The sequence below is a fragment of the Mytilus edulis genome, chromosome 13, assembly GCF_963676685.1.
Source record: "Mytilus edulis chromosome 13, xbMytEdul2.2, whole genome shotgun sequence".
Lineage (NCBI taxonomy): Eukaryota > Metazoa > Mollusca > Bivalvia > Mytilida > Mytilidae > Mytilus > Mytilus edulis.
The window spans coordinates 57,500,462-57,512,783 of record NC_092356.1 but is presented as its reverse complement, the minus strand read 5'-3'; the positions used below and the strand labels follow the sequence as shown (position 1 = coordinate 57,512,783).

Genomic DNA, 12,322 nt, shown 5'->3' with positions numbered 1-12,322 from the left:
TTCTCGATCTTGATATCTATATCACTAATGGAAAGCTGAATACTAAAATTTATGATAAAAGGGATAATTTTTCATTTCCTATCGTTAATTATCCGTTTTTAGATGGTGACGTTCCCTTGTCACCATCTTACGGTGTTTATATATCTCAACTTGTACGATTCGCTCGTGTATGTAACAATGTTTTAGATTTTATCGAGAGAAATTTATGTATTACTGAAAAAATATTACACCAGGGTTTTCGATATCACAAACTAGTCAAAACATTTACCAAATTTTATCATCGGTATAAAGACATCATTCGTAAATATAGCTCAACATGCAGACTTCTAATACGTTCAGGTATTTCACATCCAATTTTTTATGGAAATATTCTTTATAAAGCACAAAGGTGTCAGTATTCACCTCAGAAACTTACAAAACCTTTGAATAGACTTATTAAGAAGGGATATAATTACGATACTGTTGTCAAGTCATTAAAGATTGCATATTTTGGCGTTAATATTGAGTCACTGATAAGGTCTTTGCATCGGAACTAAACACATTTATTCTAAAAACAGTTGTTGGCATGACACGGGTTATGTTCTTCTTATATATGTTATGATGGTATGATACTAAACCCCTAACGGGAATGATTGTGCCTGATGTTCATATGATGAAATCATAATCTTTTAGTCAGTTTAATTGAAGTCTGGAGCTGGCATGTCAGTTAACTGCTAGTAGTCTGTTGTTATTTATGTATTATTGTCATTTTGTTTATTTTCTTTGAATTTTAATGTGCGTATTGTTATGCGTTTACTTTTCTACATTGGTTAGAGGTATAGGGGGAGGGTTGAGATCTCACAAACATGTTTAACCCCGCCGCATTTTTGCGCCTGTCCCAAGTCAGGAGCCTCTGGCTTTAGTTAGTTTTGTATTATTTTAATTTTAGTTTCTTGTGTACAATTTGGAAATTAGTATGGCGTTCATTATCACTGGACTGGTATATATTTGTTTAGGGACCAGCTGAGGGACGCCTCCGGGTGCGGGAATTTCTCGCTTCATTGAAGACCTGTTGGTGACCCTCTGCTGTTGTTTTTTATTTGGTCGGGTTGTTGTCTCTTTGACACATTCCCCATTTCCATTCTCAATTTTATTATCCTGTAATCTACAAAAATGACGCATACACATATTTTTTTTTAATGAAAGTGTTATCAGCCTTGTTTCACCTTCACTGGCCATACTCGAAATTAAATCCCGCAACTTGAAACTCCAGATAATGACTTTCATTTATCCGTATTTGGTCCGGTAACTTTTCGAACCGTGTCATCAAGAACGATACAAACAAATAAATATTATAATAAATTGAAATGTTTTCTTCTATCATTTTTTTTATAAGTGATATGCATATCGTTTATTTTGTTGTCTATAAGAATAAATAAATAATTTTGTTTCTTAAATGGTCATCCTAACATAATTTTCCTTTTGAATTTCAGAAAAAACCTGACTATCTATAAAAAAAAAGATGTGGTATGAATGCCAATGAGACAATTCTCCACGAGAGACCAAATGACAAAGAAATAAATAACAATATATAGATCTTCGTATGGCCTTTAACAAAACACCCATACCGCATAGTCATCTAATCTATTTATTTTTCTACCCCATTTAATTTTTCACCAGTTTAAAAAAAAATGGTTACAGTTAAGTAATTCGCTTTTATCCTGCAATAAGCTATTTATTGTATACAAATAACAGATAAACAATTTTTTTTTTTACTTTGTTTGTACATGTACAAATAAATTTTCCTGCTACCCGTTTCCATGTTGATCAATCGGTAATATATTTCTCTCTGGGTAATCTTCATTTTGGGGTTTTCTTCGAGTCCGCGTTTCAATAATTGTAAAAATCAAAGACAATGGTTAAGATTTAAACAACTTATGCTCAAATACCAGGTGTAAATTGTAAACAATATATGTACATTGTCAGAAATATAAAATCTATTAGTTCTCGCTGCGAAACAGGAGAAAATTCGGTAAGCCTCGCTTTTCGTCCTGTTTCTAAAGCTCGTACAAATAAATTTCACGTTTACCGACAAAGTACATTTATAATCAATACATTATTCCACAGTTGTTGATATATATAAAAGAAGATGTGGTATGATTGCCAATGAGACAACTATCCACAAAAGACCAAAATGACACAGACATTAAAACAACTATAGGTCACCGTACGGCCTGTTGATATAAATTTATCTTTTTGTTCAATATTTCAACGAATATCGTCGTATAAACTAGAAACATCAACCTATTTTCCGAACGGAGAGTCATAAATTCAATGAATATTATTACTGGATATACGGTATAAACGATAAGCTTCGATGCGTTTAGTTATGAACGCGAATGGTTCGATAAATATAGCTAAATACACAATTAAGCCAAATGTTCATAAAAGGGTTTTACTGTACATCATTATTTAAGAAATTTTCTGTTAAAAATATAAAATTTCATACAAATATATTCTTTTGAATCTAAATGTTATCATTCTAAAATATGTTTTGACAGTTTCCGTTAAATATTGCCATTTTTAGATATATCGGTCCCCTTTTTCTCGGCTACTGTTAAAGCGAAACGGTTTTTTTATTAATAGGTTGCGAGGCATGAAGTTCATGTGATTCAATCCAAATTATCCTCAAAGTGCGGAACAATCTTGAATTGATGCAATCTTGTTCGCCTTGAAATCGACGTAACATATTTAGTCAAAATTCTTAAAATACAAGCACCTATATAACGAAAAGAAAACTGTGAAGACTTTAACACGAAAGGGAAGGCTTAAATTCTTCTGTAATTTTCCTGCTACCAATTATAAATTAAGAAAGTCATGTTTTGTATTGATACATGTAGCTCCCAGTTTCAAAAATCTTTTAATGTGCAGTATGTCATTGATACGGTTTGAGTTCTCAAAATGAATCAAGATAAAATAAAAATAACAAGACATTTATAAAAAATATAAAACCCTTGTTATGTTTTATCAATTTTTGAGAACATCTTTAGGTTGAAGATATTAATCAAAGTACTGAAGTACTGAACATCGGGTGACCGCAAGTTCTAGTGGACGGTCACAAGCACTCTTTCTTTTCTTTGTCTAAGAAAACAAAATCACATCTCTTTAACTGAAAGTGACGTTAAAGTACAAATATATATTTTTTCTGTGCGTGGATGATAAATTCAACCTCATCGTAGAAGTGATACAAATCAGTAAACTGTTTTTTTTTTGTTATACATTATTTTAATATTTGTAAATTACAGTTACAGGTATATATAATTTTTATCCATTTGTTTATCATTCTATTGCACTATATTAATTATAGTGCTGTACAAGTGCATGGTGGACACTCTGCTGTAATAATTCGATTTTTCTAATAGATTGAATTTGAGTGGGCATTCATATTTTCCAGCAAAACATTCAATGTCCCACGCAGAGAGAGGGAGCAAAGACAGATAACTCTGCATGGGAGATTGCAAACGTTCTTATAAATATTAAAGATTTTTTACTTTATTTATGTTTCTAACGAGTTTAACGACATTTTCATATCATTAATTTATGTTCAAAACAATAATTATATATTTTTAGGAGTATCCATTTGAAATGAATTAAGAACAAGTGATAAGGAATGTAATTGTGCACTCGATAACGTCCGCGTATTTATTATTATCATGTTTATAGATCGGTTACAATCTCAAAAATAAAGTTACGTAATGGAAATTTTAGGCGACAGCAATACACATTAATGCCCTCACGGTCATCCGATGTAAAATGAATAGAGAAGTTGTTTATTAAGATATCATTAGATAAACAAACACACGGACCTATTTTTTTTTCTCTTTTTGATTTCTTATTCAATGACCAGTGGCGGAACCAGAATTTTGAATAGAATGGATCTGCGTTTGTTGGTTCTATAAGCAGTTTGATTAAGAGGGGGCTCTGGGCTCAGTTTTGCCACAACTCCCTGCTGATTAAAAAAAAACAAATACAAGATAAGAGGTGGCTGGAAAATATCTTCGTCCTCGGTCAATAACATCTGAATAGACACATACATAATGTGTTGACCTTGTCAAAAGTCTATAACTCATACGTGTAATTCGGCGCCTTCTCAAACCATATGTTATGAATATGTATGCAATATGTGGCGACCTATGAAATGACCCGTTTGGTGCAGATGAAAGAGAACATTACATAAATAATTAAGGCCGTTAGTGCTCTCGTTTGAATTGTTTTACATAATCTTTTCGGGGCTTTTTATTGTTGACTATGCGGTATGGGCTTTGCTCATTGTTGAAGGCCGTACCGTGACCTAAAGTTGTTAATTTCTGTGTCATTTTGGTCCCTTGTGGAGAGTTGTCTCATTGGCAGTAATACCACGTCTTCTTTTTTAAATCAACTTATTTTCCGTTCACATTTTCCGTAAAGAAATGAGGTTGCATTTTGTTTTTTACATGTAGCTTTTTTTGCTTCGAATAACAGGACAGAGCTTTTAGTTTCAGTCTATATACACGCCATCTTAAAATAATAAATTGTCACATATAAATTCTGTTTGTTTGCTTTATGATGTGGCTGATATTTAGCAACAACTAGTGGCTTAAATGCGATAAATAATTACAAACTGTTCTCTTCTGAGGATATTAAGCCATCAAATGCCGGAAATTTAACTATGTGTATTATATTTCAGATCAAATGTTATTAATTCATGGTCGTTTTATTATGCATATATATTACACACTGAAATTGAAAATTGAAATATCAATCATTAATAAGTGTTTATTTGTATTGCTAATCTGCAATATGCACGATTTGTTTGCTAAAAATGTTCCTGTACAATGTTTTAAAAAATGCATTAAATGTATTGTATGACTTTTGTCAATCTAGGCACACCTCCAGAGTGACACACCTCGAGAATCGTGTCTATATATTTGTAAATATTATAATTTTCAACAAGTAAAGTGAACAAAATATAAAAAGAATGGATGTATAACACACACTCTTTAAATAGAACAAAAACTAAATATTTATATAACATTTTTATATCAATCAATATATAAAAATACTACATTTCCAATACTTAATCAACATCCCGATGCACATATATAACCTTCAGTTCACATTCAGCATCAGATGGATATTACCTTGATAAAGAATACAACGAAGTAATTCAGAACTTTTTAGAAAGCTAAAACTTATAATTTTCTTAATTTTTCAAAGTGTATATCACTGGTTTATTCCCGATTGTCCCACTTTTTAAAATTTTAGAGTTCTGATTGTCCCACATGAAAAGTTCTGATTGTCCCACATTATTTTATGTATTAAATGTTCTTAGATAAACAAGGTAACTGTTGTTTGTTTTGCTAAATAAACAAGAATTAAGTATTGCACATTTAATATTAATTTTATAAAAGTATAAAAAATATGTTTTTTAAATCTTTAGATTGATACACTTTTGATTAAAAAAAATATAATATTTCTGATTTATGAAATAGATCTTTTAAGATCTTGAATTAAACTTTTTTTCTGAACCTGATTTTTGGGTTTATATATGACTCTAGAAAACTAATTGGTGACGAAAATCATATGGTGGTGCACTTATTTTTGCTACAGCCATTTGCAAGTACCCAATTCTGATGATTTTCTCAGTTTTCATCAAATGTTATCCATTTTTGGGCAATTATCATGAACAAAATCAAAGTTTCACAATTAAACTTTTCATACTTTCAATAAAGATAGAGTGGACCAATCTCAATAGATATAACTTTTAAAAAAAACTAGAAGTAGGTGTTAATATAAGAAAGTTTTATAAAATTTTATTGCTTTTTTGTGTCAAATTGACCTTTCTCAATTTCTGTCAATTTGTAAATTTTGGAATTTTCTCTTTATTTAGAACACAAATCTTATTATTTCAACTTCTTTGTTATAATTGATTGAAAAAATACATATTTGAGAAATTTGAAAGAACTTTTTTTTATAAGGGATACTCATGCTTCTGGTAAAATCATTTCTTGTACCCCCATCTATTTTCTCTAAATTTGCTGCTGTCTAGAATTTTTCCAGATTAGCCATTCCAAGAATCACTATTAAAGGTTGTTTTTTCCAATTTTCCCATTGTTTTTGCAGTCAACAGGACTATTCATCAATTATAAAGAAGAGCCAGACTTCCATAAGAAATAAGAAGATGTGGAATGATTGTCAATGAGACAACTCTCCCAAAGAGACCAAACGACAACCACTGACTTACAGGCTCCTGGCTTGGGACATTACCACAACAAAGACACTAAGTACAGATCTGAGAGTACTCGCAGTACTGACTGCTAGTTCAAAGCTAATAAAAAATAATTAAAAAAAATATGCATCTTAGACTAAAAAAAAATTATTTTTTTAAAAGACTTCATATTATATTATATGATACTTCAATTGTACCTACTATGAGCAAAATAAAATATGTAAATATTATTATTTGTTCTTATTTTGTTCATATTTTATAAGTTACATCGATTGGTAACCTTTGATTAACTGCAACACGCTATAAAACAAATTAATCATTATAAAAACAGTTCCCAATTGTCCCACATTTAAACTTCCCAATTGTCCCACAAACATATTCCCGATTGTCCCACAAAATTTCATTACCTTTTTACCTGTAATTTCAAAAAGTGGGACAATCGGGAAGACACCATATCACTGATGCGTTTTGTTTTAATCTATGTCAAAAAAGCGTTTACCAGAACGTTATAGGTGTTTGCACATAACGTAATTGGTGTTTGGACATAACGTAATAGGTGTTTGCACATAACGTAATAGATGTTTGGACATAATGTAATAGGCATGTGCACATAACTTAATTACAAGGTGATTGCACATAATGAAAGCGGTATTTGCACATAACGTAATAGTAATTGCACATAATGATGTAGTTTTTATACATAACTTAATAGGTATTTGCATATAAGGAGGATTTTGAAAATAAATAACTCAGCCTTGAAAATCACAAAAATAAAATAAATGGTTTGTTTTGTGGTAATTTGAAAATAAATTATCTGACTTGCAATGTATTGAAAATAAATAACTCAGCAGGTCTAATCGAAAGTATGAGATGGCACTAGATTCTTCATAGACTTCCCATTTTTTTTTAATAATAAAAGTATATAAAATATTTTTTAAATATACTTGAAATGTCTGAAAATTAGTTTCATTTAACTTGAGGTATATTGTCTCAGGAAACCTTATCTCACTTTTATTTTAACAGGGCCGTAACTTCATTGAGGCAAATGCCTCAGCCTCATGTAGGAAATGACAAAACCAAACGCTGTCTCCATATCAAATTGTGTTCACGGCGAGTGCCTTGCAAGAACAAGTTCTGTTTTCCCTCAGACATAGCCCTGATTTTTCGGGATCAATGTTTTTTATTTATTTGTCTTTTGTTCATTGATTGCCCTTCTGTATTCTGTTAGTGTAGCATTCTTTGTGTGAGCTAGTAATTTTGTTATGAATTTGATTATGAGTTCTAAAAAAACAGCAGCCACAGACTTAACTATGTGAATTCCATTTTTGCTTAATCATGGTCTTTTGATATTGTCCCTAGAAACTTAAGTCTTACACTGAATTTATACATTTTGCTTTGAGACCAAAATATTGTCAACAAATTATTAAAACAAAACTTGCATTTTCAGATTATGAAGGGGTTTTCGGAACATCCAGAAAGCATGATTTTGCATCATTGTTCTATAGCTTCTTGGGCAAAAAAAAATTTGGGCGAACATATGTTTGACAATACTTTTAAAAAAGGCTAGTTACAACCAAATTTAATATTATGTATGTATGCAATACATGCATATACAGTAAGGAATATAAAAAGATTTATTTCTGGATAGGATGATGATTAGTTCTGATTAAATGGTACATAATGACTTGACTATACATGCATTATTTATAATAAACAAAACATTTGAAAATTGTATATTTTCGAATAACATAAATATACTTGTGAAAATGAATAATCAGTCCCTTGCTTTCATGAAAATGAAAAATCTTGCTTCAATAGTGCAGAAAATGAATAATCTGTCCTCTTGATTTACAAAAATAAATAACCGATCAAAAACAAATCCCCCCACAATATGAAATGGTCGTCCCCTTATTTTTTTACCTAATAATTTCTTTACTGTCTGATAAGAAGACCTAATTAACCATGTTAACCGACAGGTCGAATTTTTAAGCTGATAAATGTAAAAAAGAAGATGTGCCAATGAGACAACTATACACAAGAGACAAAATGACACAGAAATTAACAAATAGGTCACCGTCTGGTCTTCAACAATGAGCAAAACACATACCACATAGTCAGCTATAAAAGGCCCCAAAATGAAAAATGTCAATTCAAACGAGAAAACTCATCAGATGGATCAAAAAAGAAATACTACACAGAGTGGATGTGTTCGGGTACTTGTATATTCCAACAACAAAAAAGACACTAGGTACAGATCTGAGAGTACTCACAGTTACTGACAGCGAGTTAAAAGCCACTTACAACACAACAAAATTATGCATCTAGGACAGAATATCAGTCATTACACATCCAACATATGATGGGTTTAGTGTAAAGATGTCATAAACAGTCAGAGAAAAACATGACCTTGTGTAGTTACAAGATACACGTATCGACAAATTGTAGATCCATGAATGTGTATTTGTATACAACAATTTTATTTAGTTTGGTTTTAATTTACTGATAACAAAATCAAAAGTAATACCAATAAAAGCAATGTTCAATGATCTAATAATAGTGTTGAATTGGTAAACTTTTAGAATAAGTTCATTTAAAGGATCGATAAGTTCACCAGGATTGTTTTCAAAATTCCGGGCACGGTCAACAATATTTCCGTAAAATGAGGATGTGCTGTCCCGTTTGAAATAAGTTTTCTACAGACACAACCATACTTCAAAACCAAATCTTTAGATCTGTGGAAGAATTTAGTAAATGTTTTAAGTTATTTGTGGTAACGAAATCCCTGGTTTAATAATTTGCTAGTAATACATAAATTACGTTCGTTAAAATCAAAAGGGTCACAACAGACAAGGGCATAGCGAACGATTTGTGAAATATAAACACGGTAAGATGGTGCCACAGGAAATTCACCATCCAAAAAAGAAAAATTACCGGTATGGAACGAAAATAAATCACCATCCAAAAAGGAAAAATTAACAATGTAGAACGAAAAAAAAATCACCATCCAAAAAGGATAAATTAACAATATAGAGCAAAAAAAAATCGTCCATTTTTTCGTAAATGTTAGTATGGAGTTACCTGTGTAAAACCGAAATATCTAAATCTAGGAATGGACTGTTATTACCTTATACAGTCGATTTATTTAAAGTAAGTTCCAGTTTTGCAGTATATTTAAAAAATTCTTGATTATTTAACGACTATTCTTGATTATTTAAGACGACTTAATTAAGTGACAAGAAGGGGCAGATATTTGCCACCATACATAGATTTCTTGACAGATGTTTTTTTATTAAGTTAACTTAACATTATATAAGTAATATTCGCTGATTTTATCTTTTTGCAATACTTAACAAGACGAAAGCAAAATAAGTGTGTAACACTAGTTAACCATTTTGTTTTCTTTTAAACCAGGAGATAACAGTCATTACAGCGTACAACGCATTCACTAAAGCTAGAATTTTGAACTAAATATGGCAAAGATAGTTTGGTTCCTTGTAGCATTTACGTATCAAGTGTTTGTTTGCTTTGCTAATTTCCAAGAATTGGACGGATATCAGAAAGTGCGACAACTAAAAAGCAGCCTCATGGAAAAGTATTCTAACCAGCTCATACCAAGAAAAAGTCTATCTGATGAAGTAATTGTCAGAGTTTCCCCGTTCATTGATCTTTTATTAGATTTTAATGAAAACGTTGGAACTTTTTCAGTAATTGTACGCTTCAAGTTAATGTGGCATGATCATCTTATAAAATGGAACGTAACCGAAAACGACATATATGTAATTCGTTTCCCAGTTGAGGAGGTCTGGTTACCAAAGATGATGATAAGGAATACGATAGAAAAACGGTCCATTTTTACTTTCGATGATCGTTTGGACCAACAGACTACTTATGTTAGTCATTTATTTGACGGTCATGCCTATGTTAAAGCTGGCGGTATAGTGGAAGCCATTTGCATTACCAGTATGTATTACTTCCCTTTTGATTCCCATGTGTGTACAATTGAATTATATTTTGAGGAAAATCAAGTATACATTGGAGACTACACCTACGGTGACCAAACTAGAAAAGCCCTTCAAGGATTTACCCCACATGATGGGTGGGACATTACAAATGTTACAGCTGTACAAGACGGTTATGATCGAGCAACGTATAACCTGAAAATCAAACTTGAACGGAAACCATTATTTCTATTCGTTAGTCTTGTCCTTCCTGTATTGCTTGTTGGTTTTGTCAATATATTTGTGTTTTGTTTACCAATAGAATCCGGAGAAAGGATATCACTTTCAGTAACCTTATTTCTAACATTTGTAGTTATAATGACAATGGTTGATGAAAATCTTCCTGAGAGTAGCGAGGTTAGTATTTTCATCTTGATTTTGTTACTGAAAGTGATAATCAGTGTCCTGACAACTGTGATGGCTATAATCACCATAACTTTATATTACCGACATGATAATATAAAAATAATTGAAAAGAAGTCGCTGTTGAAATTGTTTACATGTGCTCAGATATGTAGACATAACGGAAAAGTTAAAGACGAGCAGACAAGCCAAACACCGTTGCCCTCTACAGCTGGTTACAATATGGGCTGGAAAGAAATTGTACAAATGATAGATCGAATCTGTATAGTTGTTTTAAGCTTGGAATTTGTAAGCGAAATTATAGCTGTGTTGATTTTATCACGGGGTTGAGAGTTGTCATAAGTGTTAATTACTTGTTAACTTACCAAAAACTTGAAATTTCTTTCGAAATTGAAACCTGTCAGAAAATTAATATACTCATTGAATTATTTACAACATATAATAGATTATATGACTATGTTATAAGACCTTTGATATTTTGACATACACAGAGTTGAAAAAAAAAACAGGGAAGCTTGCTTTTAAACATGTGTGTACTCAGTAGATAACTATAGCTTAGTTTATAAAGACAAAATGTACAACATTTTAGTAAAAAAACTTGTCATTTCACATCATAGCCCTATAAATTCACTTCATCACTGTTGTCATGTTAAATTAATGTTTACTTTGACAAACTAGAATATGGAGTCGAGGGACTACAAAAATTCAAAAAAAAATATTCATTCAATTATAGTTATTATTTAGTTTTGTGACTACATCATTTAAACTGTAACGTTATGTATGTTTGATTAGTCATACTTAATCGACTGTATTATCAATAGGGTACATTCGAGTGAATCTGTACGTTCTATTCACTTGTTATATGCATTAGTCATGAAGAGAACCGCTATTGGGGATAATCTCATAAAATATATAGCTAGTTCTGAATGACCTCCCCTTGAAGACCTCTGCATTGTTGTGTGTAAGTCCATCGTAGCTGTGCACTGGTCATGAGGAAAACTACGAATCAATGAGAAACTATATGTATCGTTCTATTATTTCCAGTTGATAAAGTTGATATCTATTTCTTTTTCCAAAAAAAAAAATTAAACCGACCAAGCTCATATTTTCACTGTATTTCTTTGTATTGTGTATTATGTATTTCACTAAAAACTTGCAATTTTATAATAATTATTGTGTAAGGATGTATCATGTATCTTGTCCGACAAGGGCCTAAGATTTGTAAAATAAAATAATGTTTATTGTCTACACTGGAGAGTCACAAAAGTTCTAAACAAATTGAATGCTTATGGTTCTTCTAACATTGATGTCAATCATCAATTTATCAAATTTAAGTCCCGTTCTTACGCCCTTTATAGTCAGCTACACAAGAACATATTCTAGCAAATCGTGCAAAGAGAGGCACCAGACTCAAAAGGAATATTCAAACTCATAACTCACGAAAACATACTCACACAATCATGGCAAAACACGAAAATCACACAAAACAACATAAACAAGTACAGACTGAGTAACATGAACCCAATCAAAAACCAGGGACAATATCATGTATTCCGGAATTGCAGATAATTTGTTGTTAGCTACAAGTTGAGCATTAATCACACCATGAAAGTTGGCAATACATACAGAATAAATTTCTTGTCAAGCAAGAAATGTATAACTAATATGAGGAGTTCAATCCTGCAAGTGACATGTACGTGCGACAGTCTTATTT

At 31.3% G+C, this 12,322-nt stretch overlaps 1 protein-coding gene across 1 annotated transcript; it reads left to right on the top strand.

Annotated features, from left to right (window-relative positions):
• Nucleotides 1–9,717: 9,717 nt before the first annotated feature.
• On the top strand, nucleotides 9,718–10,938 carry LOC139500431 (acetylcholine receptor subunit beta-type unc-29-like). Its single transcript, XM_071289169.1, has one exon. It carries the CDS (start codon nucleotides 9,718–9,720, stop codon nucleotides 10,936–10,938), a length of 1,221 nt encoding a protein of 406 aa, XP_071145270.1.
• Nucleotides 10,939–12,322: the final 1,384 nt, after the last annotated feature.

Excerpts from the sequence above, each read along its gene's own strand:
- LOC139500431 (XM_071289169.1), top strand. The coding sequence starts at position 9,718 with ATGGCAAAGATAGTTTGGTTCCTTGTAGCATTTACGTATCAAGTGTTT.